The sequence below is a fragment of the Falco rusticolus genome, chromosome 1 (assembly GCF_015220075.1).
Source record: "Falco rusticolus isolate bFalRus1 chromosome 1, bFalRus1.pri, whole genome shotgun sequence".
In the NCBI taxonomy this organism is placed as follows: domain Eukaryota; kingdom Metazoa; phylum Chordata; class Aves; order Falconiformes; family Falconidae; genus Falco; species Falco rusticolus.
This window is the reverse complement of record NC_051187.1, coordinates 126,531,990-126,554,480: the sequence shown is the minus strand read 5'-3', so window position 1 is coordinate 126,554,480 and position 22,491 is coordinate 126,531,990. Positions and strand designations below refer to the sequence as shown.

The window sequence follows — 22,491 nt, the reverse complement described above, 5'->3', positions numbered from 1 at the left end:
CTTCCAAGAACAAAGATCTGAACCACCAGCTTTGCATTAAAGCCTATTTCTTGACCTCTTCTGAGCACCCACCCCTCCCTGCATAACAATTTGCACCAAACACCCATGGATATTCAATATTAAACAACTAATTAGTATTTCTGCCATTTTCATTGCTTTGAACACGAAGCTGGTTTTGGCGTTTTCAGGTCTTCATACAAATCACACCTCTGCAGCTCTTATTCCTAAACTTAATTAATAGTTATTATTATTTATGACTGCACTGCATACTAGTCCAAGCTTTAATTTGGTCTTCTAAAAAGAGAGCCTGTGGCTGTGCTTTTGGACTTTTTTTCTTCATCTTTTTTCTTTTCTGAAATAACATGATTAGTTCAAATCTTGTAGCTTGTTTTTATATGGCTAGTGCTTTGTCTTTGTCTCTCTCTTTCTCCCTTTTATCCTTCTGACTTTTTTATTTTTAAACTGCTCTAACCTAACTTCATTCCGATTTCTTAGTCATGGATGCTTCAAGGACTCTTACCACTGATTATCATCCTTCCATTCCCATTAGTCCAGACCTTAATTTTATTTTGAAGGTCATATGGTCTGTATGTCCAGTGGGCACGGTAGCTGGCTTGTGTTCATACACAATATATTTTTCTCCTTAACTGATACTCATGAGCCTGGTAGTGCCTTTTGTATGAATACTGACCATTACTATCTCCAGAATACTGATAAAAATTGCCATTTCTGCTAAAATCCCAATTCGATCTCTAATCCTTTGCACTTTATTCCCATTCCCCGTTTTTCACTGACTTCTGAAATACCTGCTATCCACAGACAATAAAATCTGTTTGTGAGCCATAAGAAGCAGAAGTGGTCACTACTGTACCGGCTCACTGTACTCTCCAAAGGCTGGTTTGAAATTACTATCCGATTTTTTAAAATGCTGTTGGGTTTTCTCCATCTTTGTTGCTTCTCATGTGTCACAATGGGACACAATTTTCCCATCAAGAAAACAATTCATTTGTTTTAATAAAATAGAGATCAATGGATGCAAAGTCCACCACTATTATTAACAATATGAATGCTGTCTTTCCAACCCACGTCCTATCCAGGGATTGCTTCAGATTCAGTCCTCTCTTCAGAACATTTCTAAGTTGGTGGTTCATTCCCTACCTTTCCCATCTTCCGCAACTCTCCCATCCCTGCTCCCTTGTTCCACCCACTCCACCCTGACCACTTGTTTTTTAAAATTTTTGCTGTATTGTTTTCTCTGATCTTTCCTGCTTATGATGGCCTAACTCTTAATATAACTATTTTGTGACGTTGTGTCGTTATTTAAAAAAGGGAAAAGCTAACATTTGACTGTATGAGCTGTTGCAGAGTACATTTCTTCTCATTTATTATTCTGAAAGTAACATAACACTGTCTATAAAGCATTAGATGCATAAAAGAGAGGAACAAAACCCACTGTGATCGTTACTAGAATAAATGCTAAGAAATTACATTAGCAGAAATCCTTGGCAGAATCAGCTAATTATAGTTGGCACAGATAGATTACAGTTAGCCAGCTAATAGTTATCTGAATCCTTCTGTGAGAACCCTCTGACTTTGAATGCATTTTCCTGGGGAAAGCTGCCCCAAGCTGAATTGGTTTAGGCTGAAAAATTCCATCATTCATAGGACTAAAGTCTAAAACAATGCTGTGTCTGCTTTCAGCATCTCCAGTTCTGATGTTTCTTTAGAATTTTGACAGCTTTCATAGGAAAAGCTCCAGAATGACTATGTGATCCAAACCTCCTCCTTTGAGTGAATCCTTAATAGAACCTCTTCTTAACAACCATTAGGATACAGCAACTCGCTACATACATGATCATAAACTGTTTCCCTAGCATCTCCCATTCAGTGCACAGCACAAGGTAAATGAAGTCGCTGCGTGTAGGACTTCATTCATATCTACTGAAGACCTGGAAATGGGGCAGAAGCATGAAACTGCAAAACAAGAAGGGATGAACTTAGAGTAACCCAATACTGCTTTATCAAACTGCCCCTGCCCCCAATCTCTACTGGGGTACTAAGCCATGGAAAAAGCATTTTCACCAGCATGTTCCTAGAAACACCATCCGCTCATTTTCCAACTACATAGCTAGCCCGAGACAACAGACTGCATCCAACAGCAATAATTTTGTTGTTAGTATATGAGGCGAGATTAAATTCCAAGTGTGCTGCAAAACCAGACCCTTGCTTTCTCAGAATGGCCACCTCCCCTTAGCTGACCCCTCGGAGTGCCCCAGTGCTCATCCGTGTGCCTCGATGCCACACATGCACACTGGGAATGGCAATGCCTCTTCAGCTGGTAGGTGCTACGCAGCCGCTAACATTTGCAACTGAGATACGAGCATGCCGCTGTAGCAAAGCCTACAAGGAAATGAGTAGCACTGGAGCACTTGCTGATGAGTGAGGACCAGTCATCCCGTGCACTGCATGCATTGGGGAGCCTGTAGGAAACACAGTGCATGATGAGGCAGTTCAAAGGTGTTGGCATAATGTAACTCACAAAGCGAAATGAATTCATGTTCCATGGGCGACTATAAATGCAGTGTTTCCCTTCCCCTGAGTACCTGACTTTGCATCCTTCACATGCTTGCATGTAATCTTTCTGCTTCTTCACTGAAGCTACACAAACAGCTGTAAAATATTGACCAGATAGCTGCCACGAACTGTTATGTACTAGAGGCAAAACAGCCCCCAAATAATTTGAGTTCATATCCTTCCCATGGATGAAACCATATTAAGAAAAGCAAATTTCCCTGTGCATTAAAGGAAGCTGTTGCATGCATATCTATTTTGCATGTGCAAAAGAAAATTTTGCATACACAATGGGTATATATACAAATGGCTTCTGATTACAATGTAAGCATTGCCTTTAGAAAATTGTGTTCCATTAAATAATTCACGTTATCCTTCCAGCAAAAGAAATCCAAAAGTGTCTGGCGAGGAGCTAAATTAGTGAAAGCGGGGATTCTGAAAATACTGTCCTCTGTGTTGCAACAGTAACACTTCATTATTGGTTTACACAGAAAACAAACAAATTGGGTAATTTGCAGCACAGATAAGCCTCGGTTAAAATAGCTGTACAGGATGCAAGGGGAAATGGGAGTGTGCATCCCCATGCCCAGATACCTCTCCTGACCCAGAGCGGGAGGGCTCTGCCACACAAACTTCCACTCTGCAAAGGGCAGGTGCCGATTCAGCTCATGAAGGCAATGAGCTGGCGAGCAGAGCAGAGCACAGCCTGGGGAGGACGCAACAGCTGCACCTGGGGAAGAGCTCTCAGAATTCCCTCCAGCCCAGCCAGAAAGCAAAGGCAAATTTTGAAAACCAGCTGGGCCAGGTACAAGTGTATTTCAAGGCTCAGGCCAGGTAGTCCTGCCTAACTGACAGTAGAGGCTGGTTTTTTTATAATGTCAGAAATTTTGAGAGAATAATTCATTTTATAGAAGGCAGTAAGAAATGTTTGAGCTCCAAATTGTGAATAGTGCTGCTGGTATAAAGCGACTGTTTTTAGAGTGCATTCAAATCCATTACACATTGAAGATCTAAATAAAATAGCTAAGCAACTAGAAAATGACATGGAAAAAAATAAGGTAATGTGTGAGGACTGAATTATTGTAGCTCAGTGGAAACTGTTGCTCTGAGTGTTATCTCAACCTTCAAACTCCGTACAGGTTTCCTGTTTGTTCCTAACTCGTACCGACTGAGACTAGGGTGTAGGTCTTGGGCCTTATTGTCTGATAGTTCGCAATATCTACTACTTGATGACTTGATAAGAAATTACATTTTCAAAAGCTTGACATTAATTTAAAACACACAAGGTTTTGCTCATTATTTGTGAAACATTATTCCTGTTCAAGTCCTAGTCAGCAGCTACAGCAAAGTATGCTGACCCCATTGATGAGGTAATCAATTATGCTGGAACAAAACAAACGGCAAACTAGAAGGAAGGGAAGCCTATGGTTTTATAAGAGCCAGAGAAAACAGAGAGAAAGAGCATTTGGCAAATGACACAGGACAAAACATTTCATCTCTAGGTTCCAAGATGATATATTTTGAATTTGCATTAAATATGATTTACAAAATTAATGTTCTTCTATGCTGGACCACTTTACTGGGAGTGAATGAAGACAAACCAGGGCATACATCCAAAGCTGTGGTTCCACAAGCATGTGGCACTCTGGAATGGAGGTTTACATGCCAGCAGCTGCAATTATCCCAACTAGCAATGATTTAGCATTCTGTGATGTCTAGAGCATAAAAAAACATATATATATGTTATTGTGATATATACCTTTATATCACAACCATCTGAAATTCAGGTTTAAATTCTGCCTTTAAAGAGACTGCAGCACAGCTTGTTGCTGTGTGCACGTTGGAGAATAAAATTGATTAATTCTGCCCATCAGTGAAGTTTTTGCTTATAAGTATCACAAGGCTTTGCTGCGTGCAGCAGAAAAAAAATTAAAATCATTTTTATGCTTAGTTTCAAATCCTTATTTAAAACCATGTAACAGTGCTAATTACTAAACACTGAGACGACTGAATAAAATATCATAAAATGCTGACTTAAAAATCAACCACAAAACACCTTAAACCTACAAGCATTTACCACATTTTTTTAGTGCATGATTTTACAATCCTGAGTTCAGAAAAGATTTTCATGTTAAAGTTAACAGAAGAAAGTAATTAGGGAAGAAGTAAATCAAAATGGAATATATCATGTAATATGAGCTCCCATGATGAGCTGAACATCTGAAAAAAGGAGCAGAATGATCAATTCCTCACTGCAAGAAAGAGACACAGAAAGATTGGCTTGGGAAAAAACAAAAAATTTCCTTTTGGAATCACCACAGCGGGAGCCAGAGGAAGCTTTGCACCCAGAGACCTAATGTTGTCTGTTAAGCTAACAAAACTAGTCTGGAAGAAGGAAAAAAGTAAGACTACATCTTTTCATCCCCTTCCACTTCACTGCTCATCTCCCTAGTGCTTATCTTGATCCCGGTTTTCTTTTTCCGAAGATTTTTTTTCTCCCTCCCCTGCTTCCTTTCTTGCTTGTTTTCGACGCTGACAGGGGGAGCAGCATGGGTGCATGATGCCAGCTGCCTCCGAACAGGGACCCTGCCTTTCTCATTTGCATCGTTACATTCAGCAATTACAGAATGTACCAGGAAGGACCCAGAAGGGGTCAGTGACAAAGATAGCACTGCAAATTCAGCACAGCCCTCCTAGCCCTGCGGAGGATGGGTACTGCGGCCGGCGTGGGGCCAGTCCAGTGGTGTGTCCAGTCATGCTAAAGGAATCAAAGATCTCAAAAACAGGGCAATGCCTTGTGCCACAGGACAATTTGGAAAGAAAACATGGGAATAGCCTACCTAAGCCATCTGCTTCCTACCCATTTTTCCATAAGGGTGCAATGCAAAACTTGACATGACTGAGAAGGAATCCCCAGTGGGAATTTCTGGAGAACACGCTCTAGGATGCCTCACCATGAGACAATGGCAGCACAGCTATGGGAGCGTTGCCGAAGCACAACGGTCACTCTCTAGACCAAACCACAGACTAAAATAACCATGCGAATACAATATGCACAACACAGACATATTATCTTTGAATTTATACATGGAAAAAATCTAATGTAATGTATTGTTCCTCGGAGGTTTTATGCCATATTCTTTCCATTATGCCACTGCAGACCTGCCCTGCCCAACTCAGACTATAATACGAACTTATAAGACTATATAACTTTTACGCTAACACCACATAAGCCACAATCAGCAACGTCTTATCATATTGCAAGAGTAAGTGCAACTACAGGCTGTCTATAAGCTGTAGTGACACAGTGAGAGAGATGTCACCACACATCTCAGTCTTGCACACTGTCTCCCCTGCCAGTTCAAGACAGTCTGGGGGTAGGAACCTATCCATAGGGATGGCATTACAAGGTTCATAGACCCAAAAGAAGTGCAGCTAAATACACACTGTCAGGTACAGCTCTATGTTGGGCTGAAAATAACTGCATTTTCTAATGTTCTTGTTATCTTATAAAAGCATCTTGAATAATTACTCACACAATTAAAAGGAATAAGATCAGATATTCTTGGCCAAGTTAGTCATTGAGCAATTTGCCTTCATTTTATCTACTAATGTCATATCTAGAAATAAAAATCTGAATTGTAACCTTGAAATATGAACTCTGCAAACCCATATTTCGGCATATGCGTTGTATGCACACACCAAGGAATACTTTGAAAAATAAAAATAAGATCCCAAACTTTGAACGCATTTTAGGGGTCAAAAAGCAGTGGGAACAAATGCATTATTTAATCATAAAACCCCCACTTGATTCAGTGCAAGGCTGCGGAGGCAGCTCAGGCTCCCAGAGGCAGGCAAGGTGAGGACTGCTTTGAGGGACGGCCACAGAAAGGGCTGAGCTGAGCTCTCCCTCAGCCCTGCCTCTGCCTGGGAGAGGTGGGAGGTGGAAGAGCTGGAGAAGACTGGCAGCTCTGAACAAGAGTGTGCAGCCATTGCCTCAGAGAAGCAGAGGAGAGGAAATGAAGGGGAGCTTCTCACTTCCAAAAAATGAAGCCATTATTCAAAACTGAGAAGAAAGACTGTTAGAAAACAGGGGTTATTCTCACATTGCTTTGACTCCGTGATAATATTCTTCCCCTTATTAATGGCACAGTTTTAGCAGCTACATCTTTATTACAGTCTCTGCATTTCTCCTTCACCCTCATTATGGGTTAGGTCTATTTCTTACCTGACCGACACAGGCTCCACACTCCTTACCTTGACTCAAAGCTAGCAGTAACTTTTAAAAAATGCTCACAATAATAATCAGCTATGGAGTATGCTTACCCTGAGGTAGTTGAGGGTGAAGTTTGTCAGACCCATCCGAGTGATGTTTTTGGACAGCTGCTCCAGCACCTGAGGGTCTTGTGCCTAAACAGAGACAAAAAAAGAATTTTCACTTTGTTTTTTGTTTGTTTTTCTCAACATACTTGGTGGAATGCAAAGAGGGTTCTCTGAAAAGCGGTGCCACTCCTATGGAAAAATTACACATAGATGCTGAATTTGTGTAATAAGCTACAGAGTTCTGTTTGCATAGGAAAAATGTAAAAAGTTCTGAAATTGGAGCAGAATAAAGACTGCTTTCCAGTAACTTCCTCTGTCCTTGTCCATTCAAAAGGTAGACCTAGGAGGTCTAGTCATGGACAGGGGTGCAAATGAGCAGGGCCCCACCAAAGAGCTTCCTGAAGGACCACAGTACATTTGGAGCCTTCCACTTGTTGGCTGGGAGTCCCAGGAAACTAAGCAGATAAAGGCAGGAACAAAAAGGGTATTGCCTTCTTTTTAGGGAGAAGAAACCAAAGCAGAAAGAAATCATCAAGGCACCTTCAGTGGAGCTGATCGTGTAAATAGCATTAAGCACAGACTAGAGAACCCTTCTGGTCCAAGTTATTTTCCCAGAATTAAACAGGAAAAATGCAAGTACAGTCCTTCTCTAACCCTAGCCAGAAGCTTTACCTGTGAGACCAGCCTTTTAAAATGAGATCAATCTCATTACTGAAATTAGTACCTGCTGGTTGCTGGCTAACCTGCTTCCACTCTCTTTGAATTTCAGCAGCCCCCTAAATACATAATGTTGCTCATGGCTATCCTTGTTGTCCCTTAATGGGATACTGCTGAAGAGTTCAGAAGATCAGACCTCTAAAGTAAAAGATAACCCTGGGAGAGAAATGGTAGGGCAGGTTTTCAAAGGTAGTTTTCTCAGGCCTTTAAGAGCATTTTCAAAAAGGTCCAGGCTTCTTAAGTTATTTGAAATCTAAGTAACTTGATGTCAAAACACAGGTATGTATTTGGGCTTGTGTTCTTACCCTCTATAAAACCATAGTCCTGCAATTACTCCTGTATGTGGAGCACTACTACTTGAAATGCTTCTACATTGTTGAACGGGGAGTGGTAATAAGGCTCTGTCCTTTGTTTCTCTGCAGTGGTTTACCTTATAATATTTTGACTTCAAATTGTAGAATATTTACTTTTGTGTGCATTTTCATTCAATTGCAAGTCTTGAAATGTGAAGAAAAAGAAGAGCTGGATTAAAATTCTGAAGGTTTCTAAGTAAATATACGGTAATTACTTATTTTCTGTCTCATGCAAAGGTATAATGTTTGTTTCATTTAAAGACTAAATATAGTTTGTACCTACAATGATGAAAATTCATTGACTTTTGTGTAGCTTGTATCAGTAGGAACAGATTTTGGGCCCAAATCATACAGAACCACCAGATGGGATTAAAAGGAAAACTATGTGCTAAAACAAAGTGAAAACATAGCAACAGTGGCAACAATAGAGCACTGAGAAACAAGGGAGTGATGAAAGAACTTGTAAATAGACGTAGTTGCAGGCAAAACAAAATATTTATAGTTAATTGCCTTGGGTGTGAGATTTGCTGGAGTTTTTCATAAACCTAATCTCATCTCTTTGCATTAGGTCAAGTGAATAAAGGATTACTTACATGCATGGCTAGAATGCTGCGTGGGACTAATTCTCTGTACTGTCTAATAGTAAAGTGCCATGTTTTTATTCTCATAAGATCATCAAAAGTAAACTCCAAGATAAGACGTCCTTCTGTGCATACCTAGAATACATAAAATGCATGAAATAAATTCCCAGGAATTCTGTTTTCAATGGTATCATATCATCAATTAAACAACATTCAGAAATATCAGAGCAGTATTCTATTGTTCATCTCTGCTAGATTAATTGTTTTTTGTTCTCTTGGGGAGAAAAAACCAAATGTGGGAAAATGACTTCATAGGCCTTACCATGGAGACAGTAACTTATACTACTATAGATTTTATAGCATATTACAAACATAGAATATTGGTGTGCTAAATCTTATTTATTGCATCAATTCTCTTTCCCTCACAGTTCACTCCTGCTAATTAATGAATGAACCTCGCAGTGGAGGTGGCTGTGGTGCAACTGCACACACTCAATGTCAAGTTGCTGAACCAGTCATTCTTAAACTGGTTTACATTGCCCTTTCCTTACAATAACTTGGCATATAAACCTTTCTTTCATGTTTGGTTGGAGTACTCAGTGTCCTGAATGCCTGTGGCCAAAACCCCAAACTGATTATTTTTTCCCCTTGCCTTTTCTAAATGTTTTTGTCCTTTCCAGGCATTTTATCCAATTTTTATTTTACTTTCATTTCTTATCTACTTTTATTAATCTCCCCTTCCAAGGAAAGCCAGGTGGGGTGTCTGCCGTCAGGCTGTGTGAGCTGCACTGCCACGGCAGGTTTGAGAGCTGGGAAGCAGAGAGGTTCCGTCATGGACAATGGAGCTGCTTCCACAGAAAGGGGCTCATGCAGCTTTGTGAGGGGTTTTGTCTAAGAAAGGAGAGAAAATCTGGGAGGAGTAAATGCAGCAGGTGGAAATGAAAAATGAAATAAATTACCAGAGATATTTATAAAAAACTGTCCACAACTTTATGTGGAATAAACTGCTGTGGGTCGTCTTTAAGCTGCGAAATATAAGCCTGACATGGTATCTTGACTAGGGGTACCGTGGAGTACTGTAAATGATGCCTGATCTGAAAATTAACTACCTCTGTTGTTGATTTTTTTTATTATTTTTTTTTATATTGGATGTTTAGGCTTACAACTGCTGTTCAAAGTAAACCTGAAAGCGCAGGGTACAGAGATGTTGTGGAAACAGGGTGTAACTGCTTTCAAAAGAAAAGGTTTCTGTAACTGTAATTATAATATAACTAATATTTGATTGAACAACTAGCCAGCCTAGAATCAGTTGTGTCTGTTGAGCCTTTCTCCAAGCCCCAGCTCAGACTTGGCTGTCTCCCACTTGGGCAATATTTGGCTTTTCTGGTTAACAGTTCACTTAATGTCATCATAGTTTTTTCTCCTGGTTGTTTCTGCAAAAGCCCATAGGTAATTTTAGCAGGCAGACTATATAGATGAATTACTGTGGACCTATGAAGGAGAATCTTGCAACAGGTTCTCATCTGCCCTTTTCAACACACTTTAGTGATGCCTTCAGGTTTTTAATGTGACTTATTTTGTCATATGACCCTGATTTTGATTTTCACATCGCTTGCGCTATGAGGGAAAATTACACAGGGTTACACATGGACACACATAAGGATTCATGCAGGAAAAAAAACATTTTTTTTTATTAATGTTACTGTGGTGAGGCCAAAGATCCTGATTACTGACCAGTTAAAATGAAAATATTTCAGGTTTAAAATATATTTTTGTAATAATACCTGTGGCTTCTCAAACGTTTCTTCTCTTAAACTCAAGCCCCCACAGCTCTTAACAGATATATTTTATGCACTGGCATTAACAAATTTTAATTGAAAAACCAGAAAACATTCCTGGTATCACAGTAGTAAAAATTTCCTTATGTAGAGCAGAATTTTACACATTGCTTTTAATCAATAAAATTGGCACTGTTTTATTTTAAATGGGCCCCTTTCTTTTTTTCTTTAAAAGCTGCCTTTTACATAGAATCCAAAAAATCAAGAGGGTCTCCAATTAAGAAAACATTTTCTGTTGTGCTGAATTCATGTTACCGTACTGTGAGCTCTGACATTTTGTTTCTGTGGTAACCAAAATCAGCTGATTAGTTGGCATGGCAACAGAAAAGATGTAATCCCAGCAGACACACTCTAATCAATGCCCCCAGCACAGATGGTCTCCGGAGGATCAACAAGAAAGAGGCTGGCAGGCATTCAGTGTATCACGTGGTTGCTCTAGACTAGGCCAGGAAAAAACTAAAAAAGAACATTTCTCAAACTAACCAATAGCTTTTTAACCCCTTCACTGCACTTATTAATTGTAGGAATTTCAACTGCTTGCACCTACGAAAACAGGGTTTGGTCTTGTGCCTCATCGTTCAGAGTCTTGCTCTCCTACCGTCAGGCAGCTTTTTTAAGTCTTCCCCTTTTATTAACTACCATTTCTCAAACCTGAGCCGTGGCTTGAAAAGAAGCCTAGAGCTTACACAAATCTGGGAAATGCCTGAGATTGTTAGTAAGGATTAAAATCACTGAGTTTCAAGGGCTTCTCCTATAAAATCCAGCTGGTGGCCCCACAGTGGGTGCAGGAAGAGACCGGTTCGAACGCAGGGTGCTCAGCGCTGTGGTGGTGAAGGCAAAGCTTGCTGCTGCCGATCTATCGGGAAATATAAACATCGCTAACTGCGGAGAAACGGCGTGCTTACACACAAAGTTGGAGTGTTGGTAAACACACTGAAAACAGAGATTTAGGAGGACTCCTAAGGCTTTCCTTTACTTGGGGGAAAAAGAAAAAGCAGCCTCTCCCAGGTAAACAAAATGGTAGTCAGGGCTTCAGTCTCTTCTTTTACCCCATTTAATTCATGCCATTGAACTGTATTAAATTCTTTCCAGTATTTATTTACACCTTGATAAAACAATTTTTAAGTGTGTGACTTTACAGGAACATCTTACCCTCTATAGACAAGCCGGACTATTCATATTCTTACTGTTGGGCATGTTCTAGCCACATTTGTTTGAAAAAAATTGGAAATGCCATTTTACGTATTTGTCCAATACTGCAGTGTGCAGTAAGCTGCTCTTGCTAGGAAAATGTTGAAATGAATAAAATGCAGCTGTGGATTCCTGATTCAATACATGATGAGATCTGTTTCAGCCCATTATATTAGAAGTTAGTGAATTTGCAGCTTAGAAGTTGTTTGTGAAACTGAAACAGCTGTTAACAAATATAGTTACTTTGCATTTTTGCATTAAAAAACCTCCTTTGTAGTAGTTTCACCGGGTGAGGTTCAGACGTGATCTAAGGAGCTACACAGCCCATTGGAGTGCTGTTTGTTACAGGAGGTCTGCTTTGTTCCACCACGGATGCTGTGGGAGTAGTTTACCTTTGGGTGCAAGATCTGTGCCCTCGGTACATCTGCTAGAAGTTACACACACACAGCTGAGAAACATTGGGCTCTAACTTATTTCTGAAAGAGTAATATATTCTTTTCTCCCTTATTCCACCAACTACTGTGTCTTATTTTGAATTTGCTCTTACTAACACGTTCATATTTTAAACATAGCACCATCAAACCCTCCCTAATTTGTCACCCAGAATCCAAATCACATCCCCACCTGAACTTTCCTGCCAGGATATAGAGGTTTATATTGGAGGCTGCCACAGGAACGTCGGGGCTGGAGCAGGCCACGTGCTGCCAGGGCCGTGGCAGACAGGGGGACTCACAACAGGAGGTGCTGTGGGAGGCACCTGCAGCCCCACTCACGCAAGGTGTGACCCAGCCCGGTCCCTCCCGCCAGTCTGTCTCCAACGTGCTGGGCACTAGTGTCCTTCCCAAAGCAACAACACTGTAATGTGCTGCCACGATAAGTAAATAAACTAATTGAATTGAGAAAAGCATGTTCTGTTTACTGATTAACCCCACCCCCCCACCCCACCCCCCCCCCCGCCCGCCACCACCTTTTATTTGCTATTGCATTAAAGCTAACACAAAGGGGAATGACACAGAAATGGCTTTAGGGAGCTCCGCAGAGAAGCGGCTACTGGATACCCTTGTCACGTCCTCTGCACATGGCCAGCACGCACAACTCCTTGTGAGCTGTGAGGAGGCCAAGAGGTGCCGCCTAGGAATGTCTGGTCTCTTCGCATCTCTCTGTTAGTGTCTGTGTACATCAGACACAAGGGGGCTGGAGTGGGACAGCTGTAGTGGTGACACCATTAACCGCACACCTCCCAGCTCATCAGTGCTCTACATGCTAGTGGCATCCTCTCCATCTTCCTGAAGCCCCACTCCAAGAGCCATGAAGATGGCAGGGAAGACCCTACGAGGGGATGAGACTCACGTGCTAAACCAGTGTAAGCCACGAGGGCCCTGGTCATGATGCTGTCAATATCCAGTGACTCTCAAACCTCCACATTCCTGCAGGCCAAGGGCAACGTGGATGGGTTATCTCCTCCTGCTGCCCCTTCTCCTTTTGTGTTTTTCTCCATGCAAAGGTTAAAACTCATACAGATGAAAAGGTGCAAGATGGAAAATCATCATTTGCTGTTAAATTTATGAAAGGGGATATTTCCATTTTGAAAATCAGTTTACTGATTTTTTTTTAGTATAAGAAAATTTTGTTTTAATTTGTATTTTCCACCTTTTTGGTACTGTTTTTATAAAATATATGGCACTCAGTTTAATTACAGGGCTAGAAGTGGCCAATGCATGAAGATAATTCACTATCAATTACAAATATTGAATATTCACTAACTGCCTGATCCAAAGCATGTTTAAATCAATTGACTCCTTCCATTGACTTCACTGCCCTTTGGACCAGCATCCTACTGTATTAAATCACTATTTTCCTAGAGATTTATAGTCCTTGGACTGGGTAAGTATCCAGTGTAATGCATACCAACCCAAATGGTAGGTAGCAGCAATGTGAAATCTCATTGCTGCTTTAAAATCAAGCCCAGAGAAAAGGAGAAGGGCAGGCTGAATTTAATTCATGTACAACTGATGGTTATGGCAACCTGGCATTATGTGCTTCTCTTGCAACCTTTCTGGGAGAATTGCAGAGATGTCCACAGAATTTTCCAGTCACATAATGAATATAGAAAATAGTAATTAAATAGCTTCAAGGGTTTTCAGTATTAGAAATAATCTCAGTCTACCAGAAAAATGCAACAGCCAATATTTTTCACCCTTATACACACGGAAAAGAAAACCAAAAACCAACAACATGCTTTATTGAGTCTTCCCTGTTACCTTGGTAAACATGGGTTTTCCATGCTGAGTGACCATGGTGCATTGATCACAGTCCACTGTGATGGATGAGTTGTGGTATGACTCTTTTGAGTGCTTGAGAATGTAATACAGGTCTGTTACACCTCCTTCAAAGACAGTGCTAAAATAACGAGGAATGAGGGTCCTTCCAATTGCTGTGAGGAAAATACAAAGCAGAATTCAGCAAGTGCTCTAGGTTATAAAATCTCAAACCATTTGCTAACAGAACATGAATAATTTTAAGTGCAATGAAATCAAACTTTCATTTAATGAATATAATACATGTTCTCTGTCTGCTGTAGAAACGAAGTTGTGCCTGCTCCCATTGAAATCAATGAAAATGGCTTACTCTATTCATAGGGAGTGGGCTCGCCTTGTTTAAGCTTTTTATGTTGATGGCAAGTTAGAGTTACTCTTGAAACCATCTGCAAGGTTTTTTGTCCTGAAGTAATTATTATACAGAAAGCCACATACTGTCAATTATGACTGAAAATTGGATATTACCCATAAATGTATAAATACAAGTGGTGAGCATTTACAGAAGTATACTCGTACACCCAAAAAGGGAAAGCACATTTATATAGGGAAGTTGTGTACACAAATAAGTTTGTCTGTGTGTGGACACATGTATATTTATATGGACCCACCCATACATACACACACACACATGCACACACACACTCTTGATTGAATAGGAGGTCTACTGCTGAGTCCTGGGGACTGGAGAAGGATCTGAGGATGCAATACAATAGATGTTACACAATATGTGACTACCCACAAGTCTGTCTGAGATCTCTTTTTAGACCAGAAGTATTTATGTCACAGGCTAGAAAGTCTGAGCAGGTGCCTGAACTACCTTATATGCACCACTTAAACCCCAAACTATGGACTCAAGGTACCCAATTCTGCAATACTTACTCGGGCCAAACTCCCACTGAAGGCACACTTCTCACTTCAATAGCAGTTTCAGGTAAGTACTACAAGGTCTAATTCCAAATACGTAATAGTAACAGTGAGCTTCTGAGAGTGCTTCAGATGCACAAACTAGCAGAAGCACCGACATCAGAGGCAATTATCTGATATGTGACTGATGTTTTCCGTCTCCTTTTATACAGATAAATTTGGATGCAACCACAAGCCTGGTATGACAGAACACTTCAGTTTATGACAGACTGATACTTCCATACCGGATGACTCATTGCCTTGCATGCATTAATCAGTCTACGGTAATTCTGAGTGGTGGATACATAAAAATTGCTTCCATTTTACAGAGGGAAAAACCAAGTGATGTAAACTGTGTTTTGGAAGAATGAGATAGAAAAGTCATCATCAACAGGCAAGATTAGAGTTTATTAGTTCCTGATTCTTATTTGTCTATTAGGACTAAGTGGTGACTCATGCCTCCCTCATTTGCTGTATACTTTTGAAAGTAATTTCTAAAAAAAACTATTTTCATATAAATTTTGCCAGCATATGAACAAAGGCTCCTGACCCTAAAAATGTATTTGCAAGTGGGTGTTGTAAACTAAAAAGTATGGTGTTTTCACAGTAGTTCTGTGAAAACCGTTTCTGCTCTGTGCATTACAATGTGAAATATTGCATGTGCAATCATAACACACATTATATAATGAAAATTTATAAATATAGACAATTAGGACTTGTTAACGTCTTTGGTGTAATATTAGATATTAATGTAATTTAATGCACAAAAACATAGCACACTATCTGGAAGTGGCTGACAATTCAATTAATACGTTGAACAACTATTCTACAACTCTAGCTCCTAAAAAAACCCACCCACTCACCATGCATATGTTAATTTTCTACAGTCTTTTAATTTAATTTAGAAAAACTGAAGTCCAGTGTATCAGCATAGGACTCAGCTCAGGCTTCAACTCACATTTCTCCATGCTGGTACGGTATATAGTAAAACGTGAAATTTACCCATCAAGTTAATTTCTTGCTCCCCTAAGGCTAATTAGTGAAAATTAAATTTCCTGCTAATCATCCTAAGCAGCAAATGTGTGATATGAAAATCCAGCATTCCCACTGATTGTGATAAACCTCTATTCATGTGACTTATGCACTGCATAAATATCTTGAAAATATTTTAACTGCGGTTTATAGACCATTCCCAAAGTAGCATGGTCATATGGTGTTGCTTTTTGCAGTATTCACAGCTACAACACATTAAAGAAGGCTAGAAATACATTAAATACCCTATTCTTATTACTTTTCCTAGTAAGCATTATCTGTGTTTGCCACAGGGATATGCTACTATGAAGAACAAAGTGGGGGACCAAAAGGATGAAGAACAGAGGTGCACAAAAGTATATGCCCCATGGAACCTGACTCTCAATGACAGATGCATGTGCAGACTGTCTGCAAAGTTGAAAATAGCTAATGCAAATGTCCACCATAAACCATTATAGCTAATAATGAGCTCCAGAAGAAACATTAATGGAAACCTGTATTAATAAGCAGACCTGTCCTCAGCTCACCATGTTGCCTTGCCACAGAAGACTGAAGCAGCTTCACCATTTTGGTTTTCTTCTTGAAGCGCTCAATGGCTTAAAAAGATTGTTTCATTTCTAGGATAAACGTGAAACTCTCTACAGCGGTAACAAAGCTCATTTTTGCAGGAAATGGTATTTCTAACAACAACACAAGGCTGTGGAACAGCTCTTATAAAGTCTAGAGATCATCACAAACTTTGTCAATTTTAAGTGCAAAGGACTTTTCCTTGATTTTTTTCACCTCCAAAACAGAACTGTGTGTATGACTATTCAAGCATGTATGTGTGTGCACCCCAGCTCTGCTGCATGCATACATACAATCCTTTCCTGGGCATAGGAATATGAATGGGGCAAACATGTTTTTCCTTCTCCTCTTGCAGCAAACGGACACGCTGAGGTGTGGATGTACACACTCCACCTGTGTCTGCCACTGGACATCTCAACAGGATTTTAGCAACACCACGTATCTTCTGCCAGAGCCCTAGGAGGACTCCAGGAAACGTGAAAGCAGGATGATGTGACCATTTGATACCTGTGGCCACTTCAGGATGAAGTTTAGCCATCCTTGCACCAGTAACGTGAGCTCACGCCTTGCAGAGTACAGAGCAAGCTGTATGCTAGCTTGGGTTGCAAAACCTAAGGGTTTGCAAGTCCCCAGAGGCAGTCAGAGACAGTAACGGAATGCATATTCTAAATAGCATAAGCTGCAATATCCAATTGCGCCATCAGGGCTGAATAAAGCTTTACCTGTTACTGCCATTGGAATTCCTTCATGCTTTAGAACTTGGCTTTTAGTCCACATAACACACTTTTACAAATGTATCTCTGTGCATACTTTTGCAGAGCCTCTCCCTCCCACACCATACTTCCCTGAAGGAGCATCGTATGGACGCCCTCAGAGCCAGCATGCAGATCTTTGCCGCAGGAGCTCTGAGAACAAGCACTTGCAGCAGTAGTTTGAGTATGGGGAGACTCTTGTCATTTCCTTTCCTGGTGTCAGGGCCCTGAGAGCACCCCTGCTTCAGGCTTAGGCTACCAGGCAGACTTTCTTTCCAGCTTCTAAGAGGAATCCTTGCCCAGGTACTGCAAGGCTTTCTGCCTATGTCGTCACGCAGTTCCCTGCAACTGGATCTCCTTCCTTCCTGCCTCCTATCCAACTGTTGCTCTTTACTCTTTCTCCAGTCTCTTTACTCACCTACCCCCATGGTCCCATCCTCCGTTTTCTCACCTATGTGTGGTTGCTTTGCATCAGCTATCTTCCAAATTCACTGTTCATCTTCCAGTATCTCCTTGTCTTTTCTTCTCTCCCCCCTCCCCACATGCTGCCCTTTTATCTCTTGCCCAAGGAAGCTCATTAACCTTTCCCAAATCCACCCAATTTCCTCATTCTCTGTACTTAAGCAGGTCCAGCTATCTAGTCCCAGTCTTTTCGTTATCCTCCACTCTCCCCAAAATGTCAGCTTTGCACACACTTTCTTGATGCCCTTCCCACCCAACCAGGCTGCCCCAGCATCTTGTCCCAGACCCCCCACCTCAGCAGTCCGAGCCCTCCTGCGGTATCTTTATTTTGTTTTTTTCTCCCAAGATTCTATCTCTGCCCTTTTCCATACTCTGCCTCCCCTCAACAGGAGATTCTTTCCCCAATCAAACCCCACCTCTCCTTCCTTCCTGCAGCTCCTCATCCAGCCAGGGACCGAGCAAGAGGACCTCTTCCCTCTGTGCCCCCCACCCAGCCACACATCTCCCTATTCCCCATGTTTTTTCTCATTGACTTCCAACTCTCCCTTCCTTAATCATCCTCCATCTTCTCCTTCCACCTCTCAGTTACTATGTCTCTCCCCTCTCTCACGTCAGTGTCGTCTTGCCCTGATTTTTTCCCTTCTCTTTTTTTTCCCTCCTCTTCCTTCTTCCTTCCTCCACACTCAGGTCAATTTGCAGGGCCACCTGGGTCCCTAGTGCATCGGCAGGCAGGGCAGGAGAAGGAAGGGCTTCCTGCTCTCACTGCTGAGCCTTGCCCGTGGGCTTCGCAGTGGAAATGTCCACGGTTCCCACAGCCCTGAGCTGCAACATGTCCAGTTACTCTGCAGTTGGCACGTAGATAGCCCCATTGGGCTCCTACAAGGTGCCTTACTTTGTTCTTGGGAAAGGCACTCCTTGGAAATTTTAGCTGTCAAACTCTGGTAAAGCCTGCACTGAGTACTTGAGAATGGGTGTTTTTCCCCCTCAAAGATTTATAAATTTGCTGAATTCAGTCAGATTTCCACAAAAAGGACAAAACCCCTGCCGCAAAGGTGAGCAGCCCTACTCTAGAGCACACCGACTCTCAGGCATTTAAAAAACAAAATTGCAAGACTTTTGTAACACTGACAACATGGTATTCTTCCATTTTGGGGGAAAGAAGAAATTATTTTGGGCTTAAATAAAAAAGAACTAGCTAAAAGCAGAAACAATTTCAGCTTTATTGGGTCAAGTTTGGCAAAATTATAAATGAGTAGAAAGAAGGCCTTTTAATGGGACTTACCAAGCAACATTAACAATAGATACTCTATCATCTGCCTGCAGGAACACATTAGAATAGCCATGACAGCAGATGCTGAGGCTCTGAGCCCAATACTCAGGCTTAGGAAAGCAGAAGTAGGTTCATACCTACATCTGTACAAATACTAACAGGCTCTTACAGTCACATTACCCAGAAAAGACCTTTTTATAGTGTGAAATGCAACACCCTGCATTGTAAGATATTGGATATACCAGAAGAAAAATTCACTTGCATGTCAGCATTCAAGCATTAATTGCAGATCACTTGAATGCTGCTTTAAATTATCATTTTGTCCCGGGCAGCATCCTTCATCCCTAGCTGAGTATGTAGGATGTACTATTTCCCATGAGAAGCGGCACTGCCCCTTAACATTTGCTTCATTTGTGCTAGCAAATCCCCAGATAGTAAAGCAAACTGACAAAGATCAGCTGGATTTAGCAACAGGGAATAGTTATTTATATGAAAATGTCTATAAGAAAGGCATATCGAAGGGACTATTTTGCACAAAATATAATGCTGTCATCTTCTGGAATGACGTAACTTTAGCCTATTCAGTGCTATAACAGCTTGGCTACATGTGGTTTTGTATACCTTTCCGGTGGATCAGCGACTGAAATACAATTTCAGAATTGAAGTAAGACACGTAGATTTGTGACACTCTCCCAATATGACTGGTCCAGAAATCAATTAACTCAGTCTGCAAATGTAGGCAAGAAGCTTTATAGGTCAGTAACAGTTACAATATATTATATATATATATATATAAAATTTATAATTTCTTAAGTATTAATACTAAGATTCTGAAGAAAAGAATGAAAGTACCTGACATATTAAATGGCCCAAGGTCTGCCTCTTGGGTAAGGATGCACTTAGGCCACACTCCTGCTTTTTGGCCTGGGCAAGCAACACTAGCGGTTAGAGTGCCCCTCTGCCATCCTGATCCTGGCAATCATTATTTTCATGCTGTCCTTTCATTTTTTTCCCCTTTTAAATACGTTTGTCTGAGTGTAAAATACTTTATTCTCTCAGGAATATGTTTAAGTCTAAAATTATTTTTCCATCGCAAATTGAGCCAAAAAGTCCAGCGATCTCTAGGTGGGATGGCAATAATTTGTGACGTTCAGGGTTTTTGCAAGCCTCACACTAGCTATGGGAGAAAACCAATTAAAAAATAGTAGGTAATATAATTGTGGTACCAGCTCGCACCATGTGGTGGTGATGGTACCGTTGGTTTGTTTTTTCCTCCCAAGGATGATTTGAATAAAATAGAAAGTAAACATGTTTTCCTAGATCACAGGAAGCTGGTATTATTTGTGGGCTAGGAATAGAAGAACACTTCCTCCCTTTGTGTCCCAAAGATAGGCTGTCAAAATCTCAGTGCCCTCTACAGAACGCATGTTCACAGGCTCTTTGCAGAAGCAGGGCTTGACAGCAAACCCCTCCTCGTTCACTGAACTGCTCATCTGTTGCCTTTACAGTAGAAGCTCTCAGGGGCAGAGACTTGGATTTAGCATATACATATACACCATGTTAGATAACTGCCAAGTTGGTATAGAACTGAAACAGTGGAAGTGTTAATCAGTGAAATAAAAATATTGGGTTTATTGCTTCCAGGCTGGTTTTTGCAGCTCTGAATCCTGTCAAGTCCTATGTCTTCAATTAGAGTTAGGATATAAAATAAGTAATAAAACAGACACAAATAAAAACATAAAGTATAAAAAGCCTTTAAAAGTTCCACAGAATCAGCAACAGAATGAAGAAAAACCACCCTGTGCCTATAGCTTAAAGGAGCTCTGTTTGGAAGCTCTGGTGCAGCCTGCAGCCGATTATCTCATCAACATGCTATGGATGGGCTTGAGGAACTCTGCTGGTTAGGGCTGTGGGGTTTTTTGGCTCCCAGCACAAAATGTTGAGGTGACCTGTAAAGCTCTAGGCGGACCATGAAAGCCTCTTGCTTGAGTGATTATCGCAGTTGGATCTCAGTAATTAAATGGAGATGCTACAACTAACTCTCCCTCAGCCAGATGTCAGAGCTAGGGAAGCCAGGGGATGACTTCCCATTGACTGCAAATGGGCTTTCCTGAGCACTGCAGAAGAAAGGCTGAGCTTTCCATTAATTGTTAATTGACATCTCTGGGCATGGCTAATTGACATCTGTGTGGGCCAGACCTTGTCATGTTCAGTTATGTATGTTTTTGTAACTAAAATAAAAAAATCAGTACGCATAAAGCAAAACTTCATGGAGTTACACAGTGACGTCATTGCTGTTATTCTGCCTATACTTCTGTTTGCCCAAATTTGTCCCAGTGAAATAGCACATCAGGTGTGTTCCCTCCCAGACACAGTCCATCTGGCTGGGACGTGGAGGGAGGGATCCTTCCGTGAAGCTGGACAACAGTAAAGCTCCAGTTTTCAGTTTTCAGTACTGTGACCTGCTCTCTGGAAGAGCTGCAAGGTAGGCTGCTCGTGGAGTGCCCCTCCACCTTTGTGAGACCTTATCTGCTGACTAGATTCAAACCCAAAAAACATGAAACTGTCAATTCCCAGGAAAAGCTACTGTCAGACTTGATAGTACAGCACAAAAGGCAGTGAAAAGACAGTCTAATAAGTCCAACTTCTGTTTCAGAGACGTGTGGGCCATGTTGATTAAACCACCCACATGTATCCAAGGCAGAATCTGGCACACACAGACCTGTCCTTTTTTTCCTCCCTATCTAGCGGGTAAGATTGGGATCCTATCATTTAGACTACTTCTAGAATAAAAATTCTAATGTATGATTAATTTCCACTTATAGGAAATTTCTAGTCATTTATACAAATCAAATATTAAAGTGAAATTAAATGTATGATTTAAAATCTATTACAACAGTAGTAGTAATAATCATAATAATAATACATGGTATACTATTAATAGTAGTATACTAGGGATACAGTAAATTGTATTTACACATTCATAAAACATCTCTATAATCTACAGACATTATAGATTTTAAACTCCCATGAAGTTCAGAAGACAGTGGAGCACTCCCTCCATATTGCTAATAAAGCACAGCTTTTTAAGGAGTAAAATTAGCCATATATACGTTCTTCCCATGTCCTTACAATTTTGTTCTTAACGTTAACGATCTACTTAGCACTCCATGGAAACTGGGGAAATCTAAGGTTTCCAACCATTTTGCCTTCGTTCTCAATTTTGTAACAAAACTGCAAAGCGGGATGAGCACTGTGACTGAGTGACTGGAATCCTTCCCACATCTGGAACCCAATGTTCGGGGGTGTTTTTGTTTTGATCCCTGATACTTTCATGGTATCTTTGGTATCTCATTTATTTTATGTCAATAATGCTGCCTACAGTTAAAAGCTATAATCCAAAATACTAACACTTATAAAACTGTAACTATCTGGGTTTCCCTCTCCAGTTCCTTCTGTCCTGTGAAATTAAATCATTGTGTTAGGTTTGACTCTGCCTTTCCTCCAATAAGTCTTTTCTAACAACATTTTACCTTGGTGAGGATTTGCCTATGTAATTTTGATTCAGTTGACAAGTGTATTTCATTTTCTCACAAGTCTGTAACTAGCACTT

The 22,491-nt window shown here is 40.8% G+C and overlaps 1 protein-coding gene across 16 annotated transcripts in view; it reads right to left on the bottom strand.

The window, feature by feature from the left end:
• The window catches only part of LDB2 (LIM domain binding 2), a 220,072-nt gene that overhangs the window by 38,702 nt on the left and 158,879 nt on the right, over positions 1-22,491 (bottom strand). For all 16 annotated transcript variants that reach the window (XM_037399736.1, XM_037399746.1, XM_037399673.1 and 13 more), the window contains 3 exons: positions 13,836-14,008; positions 8,558-8,680; positions 6,898-6,981 (listed from right to left, as the gene is read on the bottom strand). In XM_037399736.1, coding sequence (XP_037255633.1) covers positions 6,898-6,981; positions 8,558-8,680; positions 13,836-14,008 — 380 coding nt within the window. The remainder of the gene's footprint in view (positions 1-6,897; positions 6,982-8,557; positions 8,681-13,835; positions 14,009-22,491) is intronic.